At 42.5% G+C, this 26,924-nt stretch overlaps 1 protein-coding gene across 5 annotated transcripts in view; it reads right to left on the bottom strand.

Annotated features, from left to right (window-relative positions):
• Positions 1-7,279: 7,279 nt before the first annotated feature.
• spag9b (sperm associated antigen 9b) overlaps positions 7,280-26,924 on the bottom strand; it is a 31,136-nt gene continuing 11,491 nt past the window's right edge. Inside the window, exons 4-30 of one of the 5 annotated variants that reach the window (XM_072374198.1) lie at positions 26,333-26,430; positions 21,609-21,756; positions 20,152-20,232; positions 19,000-19,411; positions 18,797-18,890; positions 18,374-18,498; positions 17,822-17,879; positions 17,150-17,302; positions 17,000-17,057; positions 16,735-16,865; positions 16,455-16,511; positions 15,275-15,454; positions 14,469-14,595; positions 14,236-14,325; positions 13,917-14,078; positions 13,630-13,801; positions 13,346-13,537; positions 13,094-13,250; positions 12,533-12,661; positions 12,370-12,450; positions 12,217-12,284; positions 11,970-12,118; positions 11,695-11,866; positions 11,438-11,551; positions 10,969-11,148; positions 10,691-10,822; positions 7,280-10,618 (exon numbers count right to left, since the gene is read on the bottom strand). In XM_072374198.1, the coding sequence (XP_072230299.1) occupies positions 10,503-10,618; positions 10,691-10,822; positions 10,969-11,148; positions 11,438-11,551; positions 11,695-11,866; positions 11,970-12,118; positions 12,217-12,284; positions 12,370-12,450; positions 12,533-12,661; positions 13,094-13,250; positions 13,346-13,537; positions 13,630-13,801; positions 13,917-14,078; positions 14,236-14,325; positions 14,469-14,595; positions 15,275-15,454; positions 16,455-16,511; positions 16,735-16,865; positions 17,000-17,057; positions 17,150-17,302; positions 17,822-17,879; positions 18,374-18,498; positions 18,797-18,890; positions 19,000-19,411; positions 20,152-20,232; positions 21,609-21,756; positions 26,333-26,430 (3,636 nt within the window). In that variant the 3' untranslated portion in view covers positions 7,280-10,502. Of the gene's footprint in view, positions 10,619-10,690; positions 10,823-10,968; positions 11,149-11,437; positions 11,552-11,694; positions 11,867-11,969; positions 12,119-12,216; positions 12,285-12,369; positions 12,451-12,532; positions 12,662-13,093; positions 13,251-13,345; positions 13,538-13,629; positions 13,802-13,916; positions 14,079-14,235; positions 14,326-14,468; positions 14,596-15,274; positions 15,455-16,454; positions 16,512-16,734; positions 16,866-16,999; positions 17,058-17,149; positions 17,303-17,821; positions 17,880-18,373; positions 18,499-18,796; positions 18,891-18,999; positions 19,412-20,151; positions 20,233-21,608; positions 21,757-23,811; positions 24,421-26,332; positions 26,431-26,924 lie in introns of those variants that run through there. The other 4 variants (XM_072374199.1, XM_072374201.1, XM_072374200.1 and 1 more) reach the window with 4 other exon arrangements.

Genomic DNA, 26,924 nt, shown 5'->3' with positions numbered 1-26,924 from the left:
CGAGTTGAACTATTTTCTTAACAAAATTCTACAGTCTGAACTTGGCAAAAAAAAGGTCATATAAGAATCTCAACAAAGTGGACACAATCACATTGAGATAATATTAAGACTATAAACACCCAGCATCCACCAATGCTTGTGTTTTCACAAAATGTGATTGATGTGACCTCCTATCAGACCGTATGTTGGTTGTGAAAACACAGGGTCGGTTTGTCAGCCATGACAAGTCCCCCCATCTCCTAGAGTTACTTTGCAACCAACCATGATTTTCATTATGACCACATCTGAGAATTGTTTTCTTTGATAATTGTTTTGATGACTGATTACTTAATAATTAATGACAAGTTTGATAAAAAATGTCAGAAGTTAATGAAAAAATGTCCATTATTATGCTGTCCAGATTCAAATCAACGTATTCAGATTTCTGGTTTTGTCTGTGCAACGGTCGCAACTGCAAATTATCAAATGATCAGTCCCTTATCAAACTTGTTGGCAGTTAATTTTCTGTTGGCTAATGACTTCACTTGTTGGTTTCTTGGGAAATTATGTGGCCAATTTGTGCAGTGGCAGTAAAATGACTCCAGAATACCCTCAGCGACGTCAGATATAATGCAATCTTGATAGTAAGTTCTATGCTCATGTTATGCTCTTTTTATTGTCTGGAATAAAACATATGTATGTATGTATGCTCACCAAAGATCTTTCTTTTGAGTTAATGAACAATGAAAATGACTAGCAAATGAGCTCTGAAAATAATGAATGACACTTCTAATGAGGCATACTGTGAAAGAGTTGATCAGATGCTGCTCGGTCCTCTGCTGGAAAACTAAATGATAAGAGATGGTAATGGTAAGTTTTAGTTATAGTTCTTTCCCAGCTATTTTATTCATAAAGATGACTCTTCAATTGGACAGCTTGACTATTTATCTAGTGGAAAAGAGCTGCAGGGCATTCAGCCCAAAATCCATTTATTGACAGCTTAGTAACATTTACAACTCAAGACCTTCATGCTCAGCAGCAGTGAGAACCTCGGGAAACAGACTGCAATATAAATTTGCCAGTAGGCTTATGGGTTTGTCATTATCTTTAAATTATAGTCCACAAATAATTGTGCGATCCCTGACTTACGCAAAGATTATAGGTTTGTGCTTTTTATCCTTTCTTGACAAGAGGTACACGAGTGTATAGATTTCATTTTCATACTTGTAGAATCACTATGAAGCGGAAGCTTTGTATAAGATAGTTGTCTCATCTTATTAAGCTGACATGAGAAGAATTGGTCGTTTTTAGAGAATGACGTGTTTAACGTACTGGAATCGTCCCCATTGCTAAAAGTAACATAAGAGAATATGGCAATTATTTTGCTCTTTGCTCCTGCAGTTGTGGGATGTAACATCACTGTAATAAAAAACAAATTTCCATGTGAGCCTTGCAAATGGACAGCTATACATTTTAATTTGTTGTAATGCTGAAGAGGCTCGAAAGACGCCACCAAAAGCCCATAAAAATGTCAAGCGACTGTAAAGCAAAGTGGTGCAGGGCTGGAAACCAAAGTAGTGAACTGCGGTATCTCAGGCATGAGAAAGAGCATAACAAAGGTCACCGAATTTCATAACGACTCAGAAGCACATAGTTTATGGTTCACAAAATTCTTTGGTGTTGCTCTAACAGGAACAAGAATGTGTGATTATATAACATCCATGTTGGCCTTACGCCACTGGCATCCTGTTTGTTATAGGATTTATTTTAAGATTTTAACTACTGGTTTTGAAGGCTTTTAATGGTCTGGCCTCAGCCAAATTTAGAAGAACTTTTACATTGTTATACTTCATCAAGAACACTGAAGTCAACCAACCAGATACCCCTAGATTTCCATAAACCATGCCTTTGGCTGCTCCTAATCTGTAGAACAATTCACATAAGAACTGCAAGGAACTTAAGAACACAGTAAATGACATACTACCTCTTATGAGTTCAACTGAATTGAGTGTGACACCTTGATCGGGTTTTTTATAATAATAATAATAATAATAATAATAATAATACATTTTATTTGGAGGTGCCTTTCAAGTCACCCTAGGTCACCTTATTTATAGAATGTTTTATACTACTTTCAGTCTCTTCTATTAATTCTGTTGATTTCACCTGTTGTATTTTACTGTCCAGCACTTAGATGCAATTCATGCTTGTTGTGAAATTGCTTTATAGGTAAAATTGACATACAGAAGGGTGGAAAATGACAGGAAACACCTGTATGAATGAGAGGAAGAACACAACAAAGGCAGGTCCACAAAGCAATTTAAGGGATATTTTTGGTTTCTTTGAAGTGGGGTCATGTGTAGTGCTAATGAGTAGTCAGTGTCTTATCTGCAGTATACAGCAGTTAGAGCTCTCTCAGTTTGGAGAATCAGATGATTTTCCGACGGACGAGCTAAAGCTCAAGGCTTTTTAGGACAGGCCCACCAGAAAAGCACGTTTTCTGCCACCTTAAACACAAACCTCATAAGTTTCATGGTGGCTCCAGTGAATGCTGTTGTGTGGATTATCATACAGCATCACTTTTGTTGGGTTGGGATAACACAGTCCATGTTAAGACACTGAGTTTCATACCAGATGGTTTCTAAACATACTGTGTTCAACAGTATTGCTACACTGATGCTCTGTGGTTAAGAAAGTTTAGTGACAAAACAAATAACTGTCTGATCCAGAAGTGGCATTAATGTGTGGATTCTCAGTCATGCAGGTCATGGTAATCCTAAGAACATGATAAAGGCTAACTGGACTTTTTTTTTCTTGGGTCTGGAAGATGTTTCACCCCTCACCCGAAAGGCTTCTTCAGTTCTAAACTAGAACTAAACTACTTCTAAACTAGGTGGGGAGTATCGGCTTGTTGAGTAGTTGAAAGGCCTTGAACCACCTGAGCAGTGTGTGGGTTGTTTAGGTAATTCTCACCTGTGTGTTGTTTATCTGCCTTAACAAGCATACTTTGGTCACAAGATCCAACGTGCAAAAAGTAGTTTCATTGGTGAAAAATTCTCGCTTGTGGTTGCCTTGTTCTTAGTGGCTTTTCGCTTTAGTGCTGCTGTCAGGAAACCTTCTGCTTCTCTGAAATAAAAGCGCCCTGACCTACTGCAGGTAAGACATGGACTACTCCTAAGTGCGTTATGAAAAAAAAAATCCCTTTAATATTCAATAAAGCACTGTGGCTTGAATGAAAATGTTGAACAGTCCTTGTATATTGGATTTTACATCAAGATAGTCTAGCAAAAAATATTAAGTTCATTATTAGGGCATTGATGGCAGAAGTTGTAATCATAAAGACTTTTCAACTAGATTGCGTTTCAATAAGTGCAGTAGTCGGAGTGCCATTTGATATTGAAGCAAATGTGAAGCTATCATTCAAAAAGGAGAAAAAAATAAATTATTAACTTTATTAACTGGTTTGAAGTAAATAACTTGTAAATAACTTGGCTGCATGATGTTGCCAGAGGGTGGTAGTATAAGTTACATTACTTGTGGTTGTAAGTCAGTAGAAGAAGTAGTTGTTCTAATTGGAAACAAACCTGGAGGAGGAAAAACAACAACTGCGGTGAACATCTACTAGAGGAAAATGGAGGTATTTCTTCTTCAGGAATTACTTCAATGTTATTTTTAAGAAGATGCTGGCTGGTCATTCAAGTTTATAGCAGTTCATAGACAATTACACAGAAAGAGTTCTGGTGAGCCTCTCATTACAAAGTTGATTGAGAGTTTACCATAAAAGCGTTGAACTGGTCTGCAGAGATGTGGAAAAGGAAGTCATCCTTCCCAGGTATGTTTTTGACCAATACCTGTGTACAGTTTTTTGTCCCCCAAGTAGATATCCAGAGATCTTCAGAATCAATGCCAAGGACCATTCCGGAGAATGTAGTCCAGAGACAGATGGTGTCCCAACACTTTGCAAACGCTTCAAGTTGCCTATTCGCAAGTATGCAATGCTGTATGTGACAGTAAAAGACAATACGGAAATCCAACAACTTGTGTTCAAAGCCTAAACCAAAGTGAAGGCAGCAAAATGCCACGCCAGACAGATTTTCTTAATTCGTCTTTGACTTTTGGCTGTTAAAAAAGAGATGGATGTGTAAAGTCACTGACTGTGTATTTGTACAAGCTGAATGTGTGTGCTTAGTATGTGTAGCACTGACGAAGCAGATTAAAGTGCCATGGTGACTGGGACCAGTGAGCAGGGACAACAAAGAAGTGTGAAGCTGGAGGATTCTTGACAGCCTCACACAGAGTCCACTATCAACTCGTTTAAAAATGACTTAAAAGCCTCATACACAAAGGGAAAAAACCCACTGATGACAGCATCATCACGGAAAAGGAGTCTTTACATCATATTTTAAAAAATAAAGACGAGGGGAAGGGGGTATTGCAGTGTGAAAAGAATGATGAGACACACTGAGGACTGAAATGAATGGTGTGTATGTGTAAATCAGAGGGGGCTCCAGCTGTGTGTTTATCCCGCACTTGAAAAGGCTGCATCAAGCCAGCTGAGATGACAGAGCAGACCAGGGCTGTGACATTATACCCATATGACCTTTTCTGAAACATGCTAAACTAGATGAACAGGAAAACACCTCAAACCTGCATGTTCCTGGCAGGATTTTAATCTTAGAGCAATTCTGTGTTACTGTAAACAGACATTTACAGTGGTATTTATAGATCAGTTGATCTGGAACAACCACGGCTGCAGTTACCTCAAGAGGACTAAGAGGTTATGGTGGTGATGGGACCTGGATAACATGACCTTACAATCCGCAGCCACCATCTGGCTAACTCGCATAGCCACTAAGATTGTAAAATACCACTGTTCGATCATTCAAACTGGCAGAACAGTCTTTCTCGTGTTATCTGGACTGGTATGAAAATGATTGTAACCTTTATTCTAAAAAAAAAATAAATTAATAAAATAATCAAAAATTATATTTCTACTATTTCAAGTAATTCAGAGGGTAAGTTACAACCATGACTTGTATTATGTTGACAGTTTGGCCACAATGGTATGACAGCTTTTATCCTGGAGAATAGAATAAGACTTTGACTTTTCAGCTTTAATAATAACATCTTTCAAACTCTTGTTAATGGAACAGAGTGATTGAGCAGTAAAATACACCTCTGACAATACTATTACACTCACTGGTTGATAATAAAATCAGTTTACAGTCAATTTATTGCCATGGGTAGAAATACATGCTAAACAAATGGTTGTTTATGGTCCATCGAGGATATTAAATGTCAATTAGGACACTGGAATTACAATTTACGACAAAGATAAAACTACGATTAACATAAACACCTTTAGCAGCCTGAGTTCCTTTTCAATTTTTTTAGAACATGTTTGTCAACCCTGATTTCTGCATTTTACGTCCCTTAGCTTAAGTCATGCAGTGCCTAATTTAACCCATCACTTTTCAATATTGTAACCATTCCCTGAAGCTTTCATTATTTGCTACAGTTAATACTATCATTAACTTCACTTCATGTGCATTCTGGGTTGAATATTTCAAATTCATTTGGATTAATTGCAGCAATTCAAACAAATATATCAGTAAAATTAGAATATATTCACTGTTAATATGAATGGGCAGACACAAAGGGAGCCTTTTTACCCCATTTTTTATATTGAATGCTCAGGTTAAATGTGACAGCACTTTAATATTAGAAATCAGTTTTTTCCAAATGGATGAAAAATTCAGTAAAATTATCATATGGAAAGAGCTCAAACAAAATAATTTCTTTATCATAAATAACACAGAAGTATCCGCTTCAAATTTGCTAATGTTAGCAAAAAAGAAAAATGCCAACATTAGCTGCTGGTTCAGCTCCATTCTCTGTTGAGGACCATGAGATGTGGCCAAAAGATCCAGAAAAAAAAACTAATAAGAAGACTTTAAGTTAAATGAATATTTCAACAACAAAAGGTATGCATTTCTGTAATGAAGATCAAATTGATTAGGCCTCTCTTGATCACAAGCTAAATATGATACAGCAGGCTAGGCGATTAGCTTAGCCTAGCCTAGGTCAGTTGGCCACCTTTGAGTCCCACACATACAGAAATATCCGCAACTTGTGGTTTTACAGGAACTAAAGAGGTGAAAAGGAAAGGAAAATACAAGATGGCAGACATTTTTATTTCTGGACAATACCTTGTTGTATAATACCTGCTGTCTGCAAACATCATTTCAGTTATTTTAGCCCGACATTAGTGTTCATTACACTAACTTCCAACCTGAAATGTGGTCACAAAAAACAAACACACACATATTAATCTGAATTTGTTCTGAATTGTGAATATCATTAAAGAATAATGTATCCAACTTTGTATCTTGTTCTTTATAGTAATCACATTGTGGATAAAATGGCAGCACTCCTTAGTCCAATGACGTTTGGGGAGCTCTATTCAGTGGCAGGAAGCTCTTTTCCCTGTGTTTTTAACTTGTTCATTCAACATTGTTGCACAATGGGCTTATTTCCCAAAATGTTAAACAGTTAATTGAATGTTTAATCTTTCATACAAAAGTTGTTGATGCTTGTGGTCCGATGAGCTGTTAAATAAAAATATATATATCAAGGCAGTGTTTTAAGAAAAAACAAAACACCTGTGTACATATATTACTTAACCTCTTACTCCACTGACTGTGATCCATGACAGCCGTGCATTCACTTAAGAACTTGGGAAGAGATTAAAGCCTCACTGTCCTTTAGCTTGCTGAGCACACGCTCAGTCCATTCAACATGCTGAAACCAGGGCCCTGAATAGAACAGTGGTGGGCCAATCACAGACAGGGGAGGGGTGCCTCCATCCTGATAAAGTCACAGGGAAAACAATGACTCGAAGCCAAGCCCGCCATCTAGTGTTTGCAGAGGGAAGTGTATGCATCCTCAGCTGATGTGTGTGCCTTTAGCCACTTCTCTCCATTTGGTTCAAGGATCCTGGCACCTGGATGTTTTAAGAATAAGATACTAACTTTAAAGGCACAGTGATGTACATGTCAAATAATGCCTCCCATATTTCATCCAAATGCTACTGTGCATGTGCGTTAGAATCCCCCTGCGACTGAAGTCGACTTCCTGCTGGCTCCCCGACTGGAGAGTGAAATAAATCACGCAGCTTTCCAAAAGTCGCTGAACCAGTGGGATGAAATTCTGCAGCTTATGTTACTCGACTGAAGCTGAGCAAAACCTACACGCATTAGTAAAAACACACATTTCAGAAATATAACAAGCAGCCAAAAGATTTGCCCACAAAAGTCGCTTTAATTGATTGTTATAAATGAGTAAGGCCAGAGATGCTGCAGACGTACAAGATGGTGTGTGTACTGCAGAAGGTGGTGGTGGGGGCTCTTGCCAAGTTATCAAAAAGCATAATGCAGACTACAGAGCGTGTGGTAGAGGTCTGAGGAGGAGTCTGAGACTGTGCTATGATAGGATGGAAGCTGCCAAGTCACAGCCTGGAGTTTGTTTAGACTTTATTTCTCACACTGCAAATGAAGCCGACTGCATGTGGACAGGCAGCAGGATCTCTACATATATAAACCCCACATTCCCTCCTCTCCTCAGACACGTGGTGCATAGCTGAGTAAGGTTCCCCTCTGCAAATCCAAAGCATCGTTCCTACGGGAACAACTGTTATAAAGACAATAAACCCAACACCATCTTCATGTTTCATACATATATAATCAGATATATTCAATATACAAAGATACATTCTCAATTGCAAAGGCTCAATCGTTGTAAATAAATACTGAAATGGCTAAACTGCAATAATATTTCTCTTCTCTCCTGGAGAGAAGGCACACACACTTGAACACACACTCTTGCACGATGAGGACAGGCCTTCTGATACTGTTCAATACAAAAAAACCAAAAACAAGGCGAAAACAAAAAAAACATGAGTGCAGTGTACTACACAGCCCAGAAACAAACGTCCCAATTACACCCAGAACAACATTTATTTTGCACTATACTCTGTGAGGACAATCTAAAAAATAGATATTATGCATAAAAGCTCATAAAAATAGCAAAACTTTCTCTCAGTTTGCCATCAGGAGGGGTTTTGTCAGATAACATCCACAGGCTTGTACAAAGGGAGCGGAGCAGCGTCAAACATGTCAGTGTCCGATTTTTGACCTTAAACTGTCAAGATAATGATTAGAAAGAGACGGCTGTTTATGTAACCTGCAGTAAGGCTGCTTGTTCCATCATCCTTATGGTAACTGCTCCAACACGTTCGCTTCTCTCACACCTTGAAAATATTTCAATTTTCCAAATATGAAAGTCTAAAAATATATCTCATCAGTAAAGTCGGATTTGTCTTACAAAAAGCTGCACACGGAGGCAAACAAAAATATTATTCCTGCCAGTGGCTAACTATCTCTCTTTAACCTTTGGTAGCAAATGGAACATTCTTTAGAGAAAAAATAAATACTCTATCGCGCTTGAAAAGCCTTTACCTTAGACCTTTCGGACCTTGATACCCAAGGCATTTCTTAAAGTGTCTACTGGGTGGAGATGGTGGGAGTAGAGGGGAGAACATATGCTCATAAAACACAAGTCTGTGGTCTATAAACTTAAAGAAGACTTTAAAGAATCAATACAGCAGGAGCTGCTTTGTGTTTCATTATTAACAATTTGCCTGTCATGGAGTTAAAGTGGTGGTGAGCAGATACGTGGAAAAGGCAAAACATTCAGACAGATTTGAAACTGCAGCCCCAATCTTACAGCTGCAGTCTGCCACCAGAGGAACACAGGAGATATCAAACACTGCAAAACGCTACAGACGGGTTCAACTATGAGCAACATGGTGGTAAAGCTACCCGCACGATCTAACCAAACCAAACAGCACTTCTACAGTTTGAAGGACGATGGTGTGCAGCTAGCTCGATTTCTATTCGTTATTGAGAGTCATTATTAAATTAGATTTGCCGGCAGGGTTTTATACTGCAAATTCATAATACTGCAATATGAATTCTTCCGTCAGAACTTTCCACCTTCTGAGGGACCATGCACAAACATTAGCATTTGTGGATAAGTAGCTCGCTAAAAAAAAACCGACAGTGGCCAACGTGTTGGCCAGATTTTCTAAAGCCTGAAAACAGAGCCAACAGGAGGTGGCAGAGGTCGGATTTCCTCCCAGACCACTTCAATCACAAACCTTAAAAATGACCTCCTTTTCGCCAAAGGGGAAGTGCAACAGGTGACATCTCGTCTCGTTTGGCTGCTTCGATCAACCAAACTAAAACTGAGTTGCATGTAGGCTGCAGCAAGATAAACGGACAATAATGTGCAGGCAAGTGGACCTAAACCTGCAAGGAAAGAGTGCTGCTGGTGTTAGCACTGCTACAGTTAGCCACCTGCTAACACACATGACATTATTTACACACAGCTGCTGCGAACCATTAACCTCGCTGATTCCATTAGACACCATTTTTTAAGCTTTTTTTTACTTTTGGACCTGGAAACTAAACAACAGGAGCAGCCTGACTGCCTACCCCAGCTTTAAGAAGGTTGGCAGTGCAGTGATTATACTAAAGCTCCAGTTTGTACCTCTTATGCGTCCCATTAAAGTCAGTTAAAGTATTAGAGATGGGATTTTCTGAAAAATGTAAACCAATGTAAATTAGGTCTGTTTAAATCTCTGTCAACAAAGCAGTCAGTTGGGTCTATTATTGTTTTCAGATTTCAATTTAAAGGTCTTATCAACTGGATGTTGAGATATTTCACAGGGTAGGTAAAACGTAACCTGTTGCAGGTGATCGATGAAAGTTGATTTTCCTTTTTTAAAGTACAGGCATTTCTTTTGTGTGACATTTTTGGGAAAACTGCACGTAGATCTGTGACTTTAACGTAAAGCTAATCTTAGAGGCACAAAATGGGCTGTCACTACTACATTGTTTTTAAATGAAAAACCCTCTGCTTGAACAGATGCTAACTGGACCGATATGAGGCATAGAACTGATTGAACTGCTTGACTTTCAAATTCAAAGTTCTGAAAGGATGAAAAACCATAAACAGAGAAAAGGATCTGATACTGACATGGACTCCCACGTGATTGGCTCCTGGAAGTCGGTCCATCTTACATTCTTAAAGGGCAACACGAGAGCTGATTCAAGCGTAGGGAGCCTGCAAATGTCAGGAGGAAAATTACGTGTATTTTCGCTGAGCAAAGAAGACAAAGGTCCTGTCCCCAAGGACAGCTTCACCTCAAATCAAGTTAAAATATTATGAGGCATTACACCAGATTGTTTCAAATTCATAGAAAAAAAAAAACAACAAAAAAAACATGCATCCAAGGTTATCGCTGAGTAAACGTCAGAGCAGTTTTTGCTTATTGTTCAGGACTGAGGAAGCAAAAATAAGTGCTGATTAAACTTGTGCCTGAAGAGGGGCGTCGCCCTCAACGCCTCCTCCGTGGCAACTGTTTGAGAAAAAAGGCAAATCAGACCTCAAAATATCTGTGTTCAGTCCTCATTGAGGACCTGCCAGACGATGAGGTGGCTGCGCTCAGCTTTAGCCAGGAGGGGGTGCAGTTTCATGGGGACGTCCTCTGTCTCCTCCGCCTCGCCGTCCTCATCGCCTGCAGACATGCACAGCTGTCACATGCTGTCCTTCATTACTCTTCTGTTTCCATCAGTTGAAGTAAACTCACCCATTCTGAAGTCAATGTAGCCTTCTCCTCCGCTCATGACCAACATAGACTTGCTTCCCTCCTGAGATGTGGGATCTGTGGTCCTGTCTCCAGCTGCCTCTCCTCCGCTGGATGCAGACGGAACTGCATGACCTGAAAGCAAAGAAATTAAATTATTTCTTGGTAGGTGATCGGATGATCCATCCACAAGCTGCCAGTGCAGGTAGCAGAATGGTTCAGACTCTATCGGGATCTTGCAAGACTCCAGCTGCCTCCAAAAGTAACCTAAGTTCACTTACCTGGAACTGCGGTGAAGAACTTGACTGCATCCCGGTGACCGTGGAAACAGAGCTGAGCGTGAGCCATGGAGCAGTACGGAACAAACGTCCCGGCTGTAACTTTGTCACTGCTGTCGTCCCCGTACACACGAACCACACCTCCAGGAAGGTTACCTGTTGCCTTGGTTACCTTGTTGGCTGCTAATAAAACAGTGCAGGAGTGTGAATGTGACACATCAAAACGCTCACTGTGATGAATACACCTTTAAAATGACACAATGCACCCTATTCAAACAACCATTATTTTCTGTTTAATTTGCCATCTTTAATACACCTGAATTTAACAATGTTTAACATAAAAAGGCAGCTAATATTCTGTTTACATTCACAGCTCATAACTGAACCCAGAGCAGGCTACACCAACACAGCTCACTTCATTCTGAACAAACAGAGATAAATAGACATAAGAAGAAATGACTCTAGTTCTTACTGTCTGTCAGAGGGATGGAGATGATGACTCCGTTACCAGTCCCAATCCACAGGCGGTTACATGACACCATGAGAGCTGTGATCCTCACAAACGAAAAGCCCAGTTTGCCCGTGCCTGTTGGGAAGTCATACATGACATTCCAAACAATATACGATACTGTGGTAAAAGTCTGTCAAACCCTGTTAAACTAAAGCTTTTCATCTTGAAAAAAAAACACACACTTCTCGCTGTAGATGCCTGAGTGAGAGTGAACTGACCGAGCATCTTGCTGACGTAAGGCTCGATGTCAACGTCCTGGAGGTGCTGGTAGGTGTGAGCGTGGAACAGCCTGAGAGTGGAGTCCAGCCTAATGGACACCCAGATCCCATCACCGTGCCAGGCCAGCTGACGCACCTGACTGTCCTTCCGGGGGTGGGCATCAAAAGATTTCTGCAGAGGACAGAAACGCAAAAAGCTTCAGAAAAATAAAGGAAACACCTCAATGTCACCAGCCATCGCCAATAAACCATGGCGATGCTCAATCTTTCTTTACCTCTATCTTCATGGCTTTAGGCTGCACCACATAGATCTTGTTCCTGTAGCCACACCACACTTTATCGTGGACTACAGTCATGCAGCGAATGGAGTGGTGCGCCCTCCCCAAGTCTAACAGATGGTAGTTAGTCAGGTCCCACTGTCCATCTGATGAGGGGGAAAAAAAGAACAAGCATGCTCACAATGACTGAACTTCATCAGCTGGATAGTGTGTATAGAGTTTAACAGGAGGGGGGCTACCTCACCTACTCCTCTGTGGAAAATGGCTAACGTGCCATCGGACAGACTAACCAGTACACGTCCTTTAACGTGTCTGTGGGAGAGATGTGTTTAAACAAGCTTGCAACACAAGTGTAACGTAGACCAACCACAGCAGCCGTGTGTTTAAATGAACTCACACAATGCCGAGCACAGACTCCTTCAGCTTTATGGAATGGAGACACCTCTTCCAATGAGCCACAGAGGAGTGGACGTACACACTAGGATCAAACGTGTAATTAATGATCGAACAGAGGAGTTCCAGAAGTGCGGTCATATGAATGTGGATGTGGGGTGACTCACTGTCCGTTCTGCGCCCCCAGCCACATAGTGGGCAGCACGCTGCTCATTTTCTGAGCCTCCTCTATCATCAGGTCCTGATCCTCGGCGTTGGGGTTTGAACTCACTCCATCTTTCAGCAGATCACTCTCCCTGCTCATAGGAAACCATTGAAATACAAAGTGTTACTGTTTGCATGTCTTTTCATGCATCGGTCTAAAGTTTGGTTTATAAAATCACTGTTTTACCGACTGCAGATTGTTTTATTGTATTTTTTACAGATATGACAACAAATTCTCCACCTCCTCCTCAGAGTAAAGCTGCTTTCACAGAGGATGTGGTGGGCACTGCTTCACAGTCATTTCTATATTTAGAGACACTGCTCTCATGTGTCTCTCCCTGGGAACTAAAAATTGGGATTCAATTTGAAGGTCCGCTTGCATCCGACCACACAGCAATGGCTCGCATGCATTGTCATGGTTTATCAAACAGTAAATGGTTTTACTGTAACTGAATATGGGACCTCTGCACTTTGTGATATATACTTTAATGATATGCTGAGACTTTACAATAGCATTGTGCTACCTCTGATTGTAATTAGCTGGAGTCTCTCCTGTCTGCTTGGCTCCTAGCGGATCTGTGAAGACGTGTTCCGTGTAGACTCCTCTCAGGCTTTCTCTGTGGTCAGCGGGTCCTGCACTGGTCTCTGTTGCCTCTGTGGCTTCCTCTGCTGGTCTGGATTCTGCTGAGAGGATCATCATAAATGTAGCAGATAAATGGGTCAGTTAGCAGAGGCTGATCATCTGTGATCCTGACAGCTCTCTTTGTGTTTTTTACCTGGACGCTCTGCTGTCTGAGGAACAGCTGTTGCTCCCTCAGCTTCGCAGCCCAACACTGTGATGCCTCCGAGAACGCTGTCGCCGCCTGCTGAGCTGCTACTGTCAGCTGTCAGGCTGCCATCTCCCACTGGTCCTGCCTCAGAGTCTGGACATACTTCCTCTCCGGCTGGGTAGTCTGTCTCTCTCGCCCCTGAATATTAACATCACACATAAGGGAATTAACAGAGAGATCCACTGAACTCGGGACGAGATATTTGGATGTATTCATACTCATTCACTGACCTGGAACACTAGAGATGCAAAGAACATGTGAGTCACAAATGAAGAAGCTCTCCAGGATGTTTCCAGGCTGATTGGCGTCAATGACGACAACTTTAGATGTGGACTGGGTGCTGGTGCAAATCCACACCAGTGATGACAGCTCGTCCTGGTGCTGCAGCTCCTTCTGCTGCTCCTGCACAGAAAAAAAATAATAAAAAAAAAAAAAATCACCAAAGCTGAATTTTTATTCCTTCTCTGCCATTTGGGTGTTGATTTATATCACCACAGGCAAAGTTGTGCGTGTGTACCTTAAGCTCTTGATCGAGTTTTTCCAGGCTACTCTGAGATCCCATCTTCCTTTTAGGGCTCTCTGGGCCTGACACGTCGCTGTAAAACACACTGGCTCCCACTATTGAACCTCCATCTCTGGTTTTCCCACCAGATAAGTTCACACCAGCAGCACACCACAGCTGAAACAAGGGCACACGGATACATCAGCCAAGCACGATAACACACCATCTGTATTAGTAGAAGACAGACGGTAGTTTTTGACTGTGACATCTGGTCAACATCAGTCACACTGACTAAAAAGAAACAAGCAACGTGAAAAATGAGCTCAGGAAACACCTTCATAGAAGCATCTTTCTCATCCACTGGTCTGAGGAAGACGGGAACGGGGAGATTCTTCACCTTGCTCTCTGTCTGACCACCATTGGCCTGAAAAGTCCAAGATGCAGCAGGACTGTGTTATGGCTCACTCCTGCTGAAGCTTACATGCAGAGTAATTCCACTTCAAACACAACAACACAGTGGGTACACAGAAAGTGCTGTCGAAGACATTTTGGTGCCCGTCGCCCTACTTTGTGTTTCTTAGGCAAACTCCAGCCGTACGCCTGCACTCTGCCATCCTCCTTCTGAACGTGGGCTTTGACCTGCTGGTACTGAGCCCTCTTCTGCTTGCGCCTGGACACGTGTTCGGCTGGCTGTCTGTGGGACAAAGCAACAGCTCACTCACAATCACCTCTAAGATTGAGGAAACAATGAAAAAAAAGAGGGAACATTTTCCATAATACACATTCTACTCTACCGAATAGTAAAGCAAATCTATCCATTTGCAAATTTTAGTAATGCCACCATGTACGAATGAGCTGTGAAGGTTTCATGTTGATTTTTCATAATTAAATGGTGTGTTTCAGCTCAAATGGATGTAATCTTCACAGTCTTTGCAAAGCTTTTTCCACCTCCACACTCTGAGCCAGGAATAATTCCCCCTATCCTATACTCTCAACATTTTACAGAGAGATGTGTTCATACATCATTCATAGCCTGAATTACAGTATAATTCATTTCTCCTGGAAATGCAAACAGGCATACAACTATATGCTACATGATATGATTGGTTTGTTTCTGCAAAGCTCACCTGCAGGATCCTGCAAACAGGTAATTATATAAGAGTAAAATAAAATTAAAGAATGTACAGAAATGACAGCTTTTTGCAGCTCAACTAGACTTAAACAGAAGTCAGTGATATCCAGTTAAAAATAAACTTACCACACGCTTTAAAGAAAACTCTTACATAACCTGACTTTTTTTCGTTTCAGTCAACAGACCAAAAAGTGACCTGAGCCAACGTGGCGAAGCCCCTTCGGCATACATCCAGACTTACTCCTCATTGAGGAAATCAAATGCTTTGCTCTTGTCACTGGGCAGCTGCTGCAGGGTGCTGCTCTTCTTCTTGACGGATGGCTGAATCTGAGAGGTGGGTGCGTTGTACTTGACGTTGACTGGAGCATCCACCGCCGGCTTCTTGCCTGCTCCACCCGACGAGCTAAACAAACGGCTGAAACTGGAGGTGTAAGGGCAGGGAGGTCGAAAAGGAAAAAAAAAAAAAGAAAAAAAAGGAGGGAAAGGGGGGGAAAGCACACAGACAAACATATAGAGGAGTGGACACAAGCAGTAGCTCCAGCGGCAGAGACATTTAAGGATAAAAGGGTTCCTGTCCCATGCCAACACACCATGCTAGCTGCTAGCTTTCATACAGGTTCTTATGCTGAATATACTGAGACACATGTTCCCATTAACCTGCCCTGACCTTATTAAACTTTGAGTGGCTGTCCACTCAGAGAGCAGGGATTACAGGTTAATTATATGCACTGACTAGGACGTTAGTAAGCAACACAGAGCAGACCAGGCTTGACTGGAAGAAACGTACATCCCCCATCTTTCTACAGTAAGTGTAGGTATTTTAACCTTCTACATACAGCAGCTATTGTTTCGCTATCGAAACTTTGTAGCTGGTACTACAAGTGTGTTCTTTACAAACACAAAAGAAGCCCTGTTAAGAACAAAAACCCCTCATACTCCTGCGTTCCCTCCCATCCCCACAGAAACCCTCCCAACACACCTCCTGCAGACATCACAGCATCAGGCAGAATATTGAGGGACACACACACACAAACAGGGCAGAGATGGTAGAGTTTTATCAGATGTGCTCCTCTTTGTCCTGCCTCAAGTAACTTCAAACCAAACCAAACCAAACTCATTCCTTAGAAAACTCAACAAAGGAGAGCATGGATAAAGAGGCCTCTGCCAAGTTGGATGTTTACAGCTTCCTTCATTTTTTTTAGCCGAATATTCAAAGACTCATCTGACAGTAGAGATCAGAGACAACGGGTCTCCTCTGTTCAGAGTTTGTTATTGGCATGAAAACATTCCATTTCAAACAAACTTTACCTACATCCTGGAGAAAAGAACCGCACAACAAAAGAAAAGCAACACAAAAAATACTTAAATAACAAAAGAAGTTGATATTTCAGAGCTCAAAAGAAAAGAAAAGAAGAACTTACAATTGCCAGAGGCTGGATTTCTTCTTCTCTGGAAGAGATGGATTCTCCTTCGAAGCCCTGAAAAAGGAAAAGAGACTAAATCTAATTTTATGGCACCTGCATTCCTACGTAAACCCTCTGACTGCCCAGCTGTGTTTTAGCATTCTTTAATCTCCTGTGTGTGTATATTTCATGCGTGTTGGCACGGTTCAATACGAATTCTGAGAACCATGTAACCAATGTTAACAAATGTCTGGTTCGCAGGTTAAAAACTGTGTCAACATTGTTTCTGCTAAATCACCGGATCATCTCTGTCCATCTGACAGCTTCCTGCAGCTCCATCAGCCTCTCCTTATACTGGTTCCTCTCCATCAGGACTCTGGCCATCTCCACCCTGGTGAAGCGCTTCCTCTGGGCTGTAGGCACGTCACTCTGCAGGTGAAACGCCACGTGAGACCAATGATTCTATGGCTCAACACATTTTAAGAACTTTCACTTGTAGCTGCTCACACTTGAAGCTTCTTAAAACTCCAATTCCAAGAGGAATATCTAAAGCATGGACTCACGTCATCCTCGTTGTCGTTCCTGACCTTGTGTCTGGCATCGTCCAGTTCTGCTTTAACCCTGCAACAGAGCACCCAACCAAGCCTTTTAACACAGTGTATGTCGAGATGCAATTTGTCTATTGATGAGCAGCGATTTTGAGACCAACTCACTTCTTGAGCTCCTCTTCTAATTCTTTGTTCCTCTCCTCCAGTTTGGTCTTGGCCTGACTGACAGCATCCAGCTCTCCTCGCAGAACCTCCTTCTCACACGACAACTCGTCCACTTGAGCAATCAGGTCGTTCTTCACCACATTCAGAGCGTTTCTGGAAACAGATACACATGCTTACTGCAGATGAACGTGTTCACGCAGCGCCTACATTAAACACAAGATGGCGGCAGTGTCCTGTTTCTTAATATTGGAAAGAGTTTTAGTTTTAAAATTAAACATGTCGTGCTATCATTACTCCTGTCCTTTGATTGAATAATCTTGTTCCACAGTCCAGTCCGGCAGGCCAGAACGGATGTAATCCGACTCTGCAGCAGGACTCATCAGTAACTTTGGTGAAACTGTGGTAGCTGTGTTTAAATTAGGCTTGTGGATACTGCTGTGTGTGCTTAGATAACAGAGATAGATACAGTCTTTTGAAACTAATTCAACAAGAATTTCCAGAAACAGAGAACATCAACACGAGTAAAAGAGATGAACGCTGGTGTTTTGCACTCAGTCGATGGTGAGGATATCGTTTATTTTCTGTTAAGGTTCTTCTTTCCTGTTAAGGTTCTTCTTTCCTGTTAGGCTTTGGCTACTGACAAAAATGAGAAAAGTTCTGAAGAACACTAACTTGGTCTCCAGCAGCTGGGTGTTCTCTTGGATGAGGTGTTCAACTTCCCGACCCATACCTAAAAATGATCATGAATAAAAGAAAAAGCTTTGTGATCCCATCCTATGCTTCATTATCAAATGAGAAAATGCATCAATTCAAACATTACATGTTTCAAACTGTCCTAAACAGCTGCACAACACTCTCTGTCTTACCTAAACAGTTGTAGTCTGGGTCATGCAAAGAATGATCAGAGAAGTTTATGAAACTGTTGGTTAAATTGTCTCATTTGAACATTCCTAATCTACAGTTTCACTGTCTTTTACAGCACTGTGGTAACAGTAATGTATTCTAGGCACCCATAACAAAAGCTACAATGGAGGGGACCGACGTGAAGACAACACCGAGCTGGTCAATAATGCTGATACACACCAGAAAACTCATCTGTGAGGACCATTGAGCCCGACAGCCAAAGGCAAGACAATTCAGAGAATTCAAGAGAGGAGAGAAATTCTTTGTGTAAAAAAAGAAAAAGAAGCAAAGACCAAACCATAAGTCATGACAGATTCTTACCCAGCAGGTCGGCTCCATCATCCACGTCTCCAATGAGGTCGTTTCCTGCAGACGACAGCTCCTCAAACAGAGAGTCGGTGTTGCGGTCAAACGCTAGATTCTCTACACCACCTTTAGTTGGTGTGCTGCACGGCGAGGAGAGGCACAGGGAGGATGTGGGAAACAGGAGAGTGAAAAGGATGATTAGCCCGAGGCATATTACAATACTTTGCATTTGCTTTTACTCTTTCAAACTGATTCATACCAGCTGGGATCTGAACAAAACGACAGCAAACAGTAGAAAGTTATGTGTTGATGTGGATGTGGAGAAATCCACCTAAGATTAATCAAATGAATGCACTACTTGGCCTTTCAACCCCCAAAATTACAGTTGTGGTTGAGTTCACTTTTCTCTCTTGCTGACATCCAACGTCAGTCCTGTACCTTGTTCCTCTGCAGCCATCGAGGTCCATGTCCAGTTCTGGAGTAGACTCTATGATAGCCTGCACCTCAGTCTTCTCTGCATCATCTGTTCCATCTAGAACAGCCCGCAGAGAGACAGTTTAGGCTTTTACGACACTGGCCCAGCTGGGGATAATTTCAGTAATACAGAGGCAACAGACGGGGGATGTAACTGCAGTACTGACCGTCACTTTTCAGAGGTGTAGTGGCAAACTCCTGCTGTCCTTCCTGCACTGCTGATATGTTCTTACTACCCTCTGGTTTGCCACTCTTCCTGTCCAGATTCTTGGTGAGCCCATCTGAAGCTTCCTGTCCCTGTAGACGGGACTCCATGGCAACATCGGAGCCAGCAGTTAATGGCGATGAAGAAGAGACAGGCCCTTCTCCAAGACTGGACATACCATGAGGAGACAGTGGCGTCGCGGGCTGAGAATTGCTGCTGTGCGTTGTAGGCGTGTTTGATTTGGAGGTACCATCCTGAGAGGACAAGGGGGTGTTGGCTTTAGACCTTCCGTCGTTTCCGCTTTTGGAAACACTTCCCTGATTGGTTGGTGTGCTGGACTTGGAGCTTCCACGGTTCACGTGGGCCAGTTCATCCTGATGGTGGAGGGAAAGAGGTGAGGGTCAGGACACACTCCTCTGTGTTTAATTAATGCAACTTCATTCATTTTCAGCTGTAAAAGTAGGTTATGTGCAGTCTCAAAGTTAAGCAAACACTAATAAGCAGCTATGATCCAGCAAAGCTTATACATTATCCTCACATCATCAATAAATCCAACATGAAACATGGCAGTGTTTTCCCCTCAAATTGTTTAGGCCTGGAAGTCCCATTTTTTTCTTGGGAAAAAAAAAATGAATGGCAAATAACAATTTTCAGGGACATGTTTGGGAGCCTAGCAAAGCAACCCAAGCAAATCTATAAATGACAAACCTCCTGCAGACCAAAGACCATCTTACTCACCTGTTTTGTCGGTGCATTTGACCAGGCCTGAGAACAATTCCAGGGGAAATAACGCAACATTACATGCAAAACACGACACAAATCGGAACACGACATGCCAACTTGGTTGTGAAACAACTTGGTTTGACCCACTCAAAAGGTCCAACAGCACGACCATGGATAAATGTGAAAAGAAAATCTATATGTTTACCAAATATTATACTGACAAATCTTAAACCGGGTGACAGGTGAGCATCATGCACTTAACAAACCAGAGCAGGGTATCGTGAGCATAATCTGATGTGAACTACACACGCAGCACATTCTTCAGCTCAGCTACAGCAGGACATGGTTAGTCTGGTGGCTACTGATGTCTCTCCATGAAACACGGGTCTACCTGCGGCTCAGCCTGCTGACTGGGGAAATTCTCCTGTGAGCTTCCACAGCCCACTCTGACTGGGGAAAACAGTTCCGCAAACTGAGGATATTGAAGACCGTGCTCATTAATCAGAGGACAAAAGAAGTCAAATCAATCACAGAAACCTTAAAAGCTCAACAAACAGTAACTTCTTGGGGTAAAATATTGTATTGTTACTTAATTTCAGAGCGTTACGAGATTTTTATGAGAAAAGCCTAAACTCTGTTAAAAAACTGCAGTGAGGAAATCTATTTGTGGCGCTCTTTATAAGGTACAGAATGCGAGCTGCTTGGTGAAAAGGTGAACTGGTATTTACAGTATCAATCTAACACTGTGGGGCTCTCTGCGTCCACTGCGGCATCCAGAGATTCCAACCCTGCCTCCTTTATTTCCTGTTAATACCCATCACCTCTGATCTATAAATAGCAAAGTGCTGATGGAAAAGAATCAATCAGGACAAAAGCAAAGCATCTGTTTGGATCCCTCTGTCACCTTGAAAAACACACTGGATGGAGCGCACTTCACAGCTTTGTGAAACGCTTACCAAATTCATTTTTTTCTCTTCTGTGATGATTTCTCAAACTTGTCCTTCTCTCAACGTGTTCTGCTCTCTTCAGGGAGTGTTGCCTTCTACACCACATGCTGGCGTCACACTCTGTTGTTGTTATAGTAGCACTGGGAGGCCAACTGGAGTGGAGCGCTGTTACTCTGCCTACCTCGGCTCTTCCCCCACATAAAACATTCCCACATGAACACACACACTTGCACACACATGACACTGAACATGGTGAGAAGGAAGGGCTCAGTAAAGGTGAATCTTTGGAAGATGTCAAGTAACAGCCAAATCATAACGGCACAAAGGTGTGTCTGTGTGTAGAGGAGGAGAGCTCAACACCTCTATCATACTGCAGCACTAAACAGGTTCCAAAAGTCTCCTCATTTTCCCAAACCTTACGGTGTCCATGTGACCCTGTACTAGTGTAAATACTACAAATGAATACTTATTAGAAGTTCATTAATATTCATGAAGAAGCCTTGTTGGACGGATGGTCTCCAACAGCAACAATGTGAAGACACTTTGTCCTTTCCACCCTCCCTTGAGGTGAAAGGCAGGCCCCAGAATGGTACCACTTCCCCTGCTTCCTGGGCTCTGAGCCACCACATCTCACACACACACACACACACACACAAGCTCACAAGCTGCTAAAAATTCTGGACACACTGAGCAATCCTTTCTCTCTGAATAGAAATGTACTCTTTCTTTGGTGTTTTGCTGGCATTGACGCTTTGCATTTTGTTTCCACAACCTCTTTAGTGAACAGGGGGATGATGTCACCTCCTGGATCCGTGGGAAGCTCAGTGACTTTACACTTTATACCTGCTGATATCAAGACAAGTGTTTGATTTTGAATGAAGAACTCTCAGGAGAATCATACCTTTAAGCTAGTGTTGGAGCGTGGGTGGCTGAGATTGTTGAATCTCCATGGTTCAGATGGGGTGTCAACGGGCTCCCTGTGGAAGTCAGGGGTCAAACCATCAGTCCCAGGAAGCTGGAATATGCCCATGGAGATGGGGCGCTCCTTCCTGGAGACAGGGACAATCCAAAGCAAGAGTGACTCAAGAGTGACATGTTTAAAAGAAAGGAACTACAAACAAGTTTTCATGGAAGCTACACTTGAAGAAAGAAGATAAAAAGTAAAAGACCAACACCAAAAACCGGCAGATCTAAGTGTCCATATGCTGAAATACTTACTAAATTAGTTCACCAGGTGTCGGCTTGTTTTACATAAACCACATACAACCCTGACTGTATCAAAGCCTAGACGCTGTGTGTAATGTAAAAAACAATCTGATGATTTACAAACTGCATTAACCATATGGCCTTATGGCCGTGAATCCTGCCTGTGTTTAATGCAGCGCCGCCTGAGGGCCTGAAGATTACAAGCATGCAACACTGATTTTGGCTTGTGTCCCTTGAGCACGGACGTGCCTTCTGATTTCCAGACTCTTTTGCTGATCTTATGTACTGTAGATGACAGAATAATAAAAGGGTTTCCAATTTTGTGTTGAGCAACTTTATTCTGAAATAGCTCTGCAATTTGCACACGCAGTTTTTTAACAAATTGCTGAACCTCAGCCAGTCCTTACTTCAGAGAGACTCTGCCTCTCTAAGGTGCTTTTTAAATAAAAAAAACCCATCATGTTACCGACCTGTAGTCAATCAACATAATTGGCTGCGAGATGTTGCTCCATCTGACTTACCCCTCCAGACTTCTGCTGTCCCATCCCAACTCTTTAAGACTGTCGTCATCAAACTCAGGAAGTAGTAAACTGTCTCACATTCAGCATTTGATATGTTTTCTATGCTTATTGTGAAATAACACATTGATTTATGAGATTTAAAAATCCCTGCTTCCTATTTTTATGTTACACAGCATATCGCCTTGGAATTGGGGGTGTAAATTGACATTTTAAAGAAGAAAAGTTGTGTCATCACCCAAGTCGTCCTTCTCTGATACTTCCTCTGAGAACAATGAATGAGAATAAAACAGCTATTTGCAGACTGCTGTGCCCTGCTGGCGGCGATAAAGGGAATAAGAAAGTTTGAGATATTTTCACTGCTGTTATTCTAACTAAACAGTAATTTGGTCACTAAAGGGCATAGTGCAAAGACATGCAATTTATAGTGTGCAATAAAACGAGAGCATGGTGAAAGGGATGCTCCATAAATCACGTTTGACATGTTTTCATTAGGCTGTTTCTGTAAGAGGTCCCACAGAGAATGCAACCATAGGTCAAAAAAAGATTCAAAATTCATTCAAAATAATGAAGTTTTGTGTAACTACGCTTGATTTTTCTCACATAATAAATTGTTTACTCTGCTTCAGCTAAATTAAATTGGCATGAGACTAGATTTTCCAGCAGGTTGGCATAGTGAAACAGAAAAAACAACCTGCCTGGGACAAGACTGAGGTGACTCCCATGGTGCTGAAATAGTGGAAGGAGAAATAAAGGTGGCTGTCTCATAAACTCCACAACAGCTAGACGGTAATATAAATCTTTTTCTAGCAGACTATATGGTGGGAAGATGGACTTAACAACTCTAATCTCTGAAAGAACAATGATATCCTGTTACATATTAATCACACACACATGAGCAACTGTTGAGCAGAGTGAGCAGAACAATGGCTGCCATGGTGAACACAGCAGCCGGCAAACAGGGATGACGAGCAGAAGCCCAAAAACAATGGGCACACCACCATGTTGAGAGGAACGGGTCTAATCAAGGTCATTTTTGGTGATCAGCAACAGAGATAAGAACAAAAATAAAACTACACCAATTCCAGTTTTAATGTGAATATGTATTTTCAAAATCAGAACAATCCAAAGTCATAGTGATAAATTCTGTATTAATGTAAACATCTAAAGGGGATGTAGTCAAGAAATGACTCATTCTATTTGTACCTCTCTTGACCTACTTTCAGTGTGCAGCGTCATGATGTCTGACTGTAACACACCCACATGGCAGCAACAAGGAGACTGCAAGGCTACAACCTGGCTTTGGCTACAAAAACAGAGGCAAAGCTCAACTGGGACACACACTTGTCCAATGAAACAACACACACATACAGCCTGTACCTGCTTTGTCTGGGTAAGGAGGGTAAGGAAGGCAGGGCAGGTAAGCCTCCGGTAGAAACAGAGTAGTGAACCAGCAGCAGCACAGACAGAGAGACCAGCACAGCAGAGTTGATGACCACTGCTCCCCCTACAAAGCCAAAAACAAACAGCAGCATACACCCGGGGCTCATGGCCCCCCCAGATCATGGCCCAGTGCCTCACCACAGACTGGGAGGTTGGAGGGCACCGTCGGGCACAGCCGGGTGGGAGTCACTGTAGCTGTTTTGGTTGCACTGCTTCAGCTACATTCACAGCAGAGGTAAGAGATGGTATATTCCTGTTGCTGAGAGCCAACAGCGAGCACAGAGCAGTGGGCTCTGGATGCTGCAGCTCAGTGCTGAGACAGGCAGAGTGGGAGCAGGTCAGAGGCGGAACAATGTGTCAGCAGCAGTCACAACAGCAGTAATCCTGATGGATTCAGCAGCATGGATTGACTAGAGCAGGGCAGAGCAGCGGATCATCCACAGAGAGCCGGGAGAGGCTGGTAGCAGCAGCAGCTCTCCTCCTCTGTACTCCACTGGCAGCTGATTCGACTTTCCTTCCCGCTTTACTCTTCCTTTCATCTGCCGAGATGCTGCTGTGCAGTCTAGAACACTCCGAAGCTCTCCCCCTTTCGCTGTCATAGCACCCACCACCACCCCTCCCTCTCCGTCTCTCCCTCTCTCTTTTGGATGCTGAGGCAGCTTGTTCCATATGCCTCCTCTGAGGCTGCAGCTTACTGGCTGCAAAACAGGAGGCCTGATTAAAACTGTGTGTCCCTGTGTGAGGGCATTGTGCAGCGGACTGTAGAAGATACATTTAAACGTCAAATGTTACAGTGTACGCATACCTCGTAGACTTTTTATGTTTCACAGTGGATCCAATGACACGTGCTGACATAAAGTGAAAGAAAAGGCAACTTTCCACATTGGGGGCCTTTTGAAGCAAGAAGTCACAAAAAAATAACTAGATTAAAAGAAAGAATACAGTGTTTTAATTTGTAAAGTACAACATGAGAACTGGATTAAAACCATACGAGGTAAATGTTGCTCTAAGCTCAGTATGAGAGGTCAGTGAGCATTGTGAACTGCGTTCAGCACTCTTCCTCTGAGCAGCGCCCTCTCCTGGCACAGAGTGTCACTGCACACTCCACCACAGACCTACAGATATGAAACATGTTATAAATGTTGAATGACCGAAATTTACTCAAGAAGTATGGTCTCTTCGCTCCATTCTGGAATGAGCTTGTGAGTTGCATTTCCAGTTGAGTGTGTTGAGTGTTGAGGCGATTGCTCCCACACCGAGCCACAAAGTGTTGGACTATTTCCCAGATATCACTGATAAACCCCACAACTACAGAGTCATCTGAGTATTTCTGGAGATGGTTGGACTACCAGAACTAGGTAGGATGTCTTCCACAGCCATGGAACTGTCTCCTGGTTCATGCTATGGGTAAAGAGGTGCTGTAGAATATCACAGAGCTGATCTATGCAGCCTCTGGAACCCCTAAGGGAAACCCCTTGTTTCGGTTCGGTCTGAAACATGTCATTCTGGTTTGAAGCAGCTGGCAGACAAAGGACCAACAGTCCCTGCCAACCTCAGTGACCTTTTATTGAACACTATCAGATGTAGATTTGTAGAAGGTCTCATTTAGTAAAAGACAAAAATGAAGCAGGCCCCAACTAAGCCTGAGGACACTGGATGAACAACAGGGCCTATAAACTGTGAGAAGTGGAAGAAAAAAAACCCACACATCACATGCCAAGGGTGAAACAGAGTCCTCCGACTACCACACTGCAGTTGGAATGTACCAATCAGACCATTATGAAGTGTGGCGACTACCTTTGGATAAGGACGCTTCTCTGCAGTCAGCGGGACACTGAGAAAACTCTGACTGGACAGGGTGACACTGTTAGCAAATGAGTTCAAATTATATCAAAACAACGACGAAGTGATGTGCGTATTAAACACAAGCTCCTCTGACCTTCCGGCTCCCTGTGTGCAGCCACAATCTGCTCTGCTAAATGAGCAGTGGACCTCAGAGCTCATCGGCCCGTTGGAGCAGATTACTTTAGCAACGGACAAACTACTTCCTGGAATTACACAGCATCCTCAATCTGTCCAGCGTCGGGCCAGACATCCTGCTGTCATACGCACTCCTCTTTCACACAGTGTGTCAAAAATAATCTGAAATTAATTGCCATGTTCAACCAATATCTTCATTTTGTGCAGTTTTTCTGCTGTGGAGAGAAGTTCTCTGACCTCATTCCTGCCTTTGGCTGTAGGGAGGATCTGTCTGTGTGGGAGAAGAGCCTTCAGCGTCACTCACATACTCACACTAATGAATAAATAAAACACAGTGAACACTCATCTTGAGTTTGACATCCAATCCACACTGAGCTTTTGGAACTCTAATGAAAGGGAGAGGCTAATGACTGCATGGGACGGCTGTACTTTCAGTAAGCGGAGTTCGATTTTCTGAAAACACAGCGTCACGTCTAACCGTGTTCTGGCTGATGTGCCCGTGTCCGAGGGTTCTGCCGGTGTGGTTGCATGTTGGTGTTTCGTCCTCTCCAGGTGCTCCATGTAGCTGTGGATCATCTGAAAGCCACATAACAGAGACAAATGGGGTTAGCTCAACTGAGAGAACCGTGTGGATGTAAATCATCTGTATTCTGCAAACAAGATGACAGAAAGGTGTTGCAACTCTGCACCAATGAAATTCTGAAGATTAAAACCAGATGTATGGTTTAAATGGTCTAAAGTACCCCTGCCATTTAAAACTTTCACCAGTATGGCTGCTCGCATATCAAACGCACTGCTTTCAGGCACAGCTGTGAAAGCCAGACTCACAAAAACGATGTCGATGTACCAGCAGCATGTTGGTGATGGCTGAGAGGTGTGTTTGGACACCGAGACATCTGTTAATGATAAATAATGGACGAGTGACAGAGACGGACCAAAGGCTCGGCAGCAGCTCTGTTCATTTCGTAGGCCATTGTTTTCTATGTGTAACTAACTCTCATGTCCTAAACATTTTGTTGTTAACTAGTTTAAATCAACCAGGACTGAAACTACAAAAATATTCCTCAAGC

The sequence above is a fragment of the Leuresthes tenuis genome, unplaced genomic scaffold (assembly GCF_036924035.1).
Source record: "Leuresthes tenuis unplaced genomic scaffold, fLeuTen1.0.hap1 SCAF_20, whole genome shotgun sequence".
NCBI lineage: Eukaryota > Metazoa > Chordata > Actinopteri > Atheriniformes > Atherinopsidae > Leuresthes > Leuresthes tenuis.
Note: the sequence above shows the minus strand (reverse complement) of the source record. Positions and strands in the feature narration are given on the sequence as shown.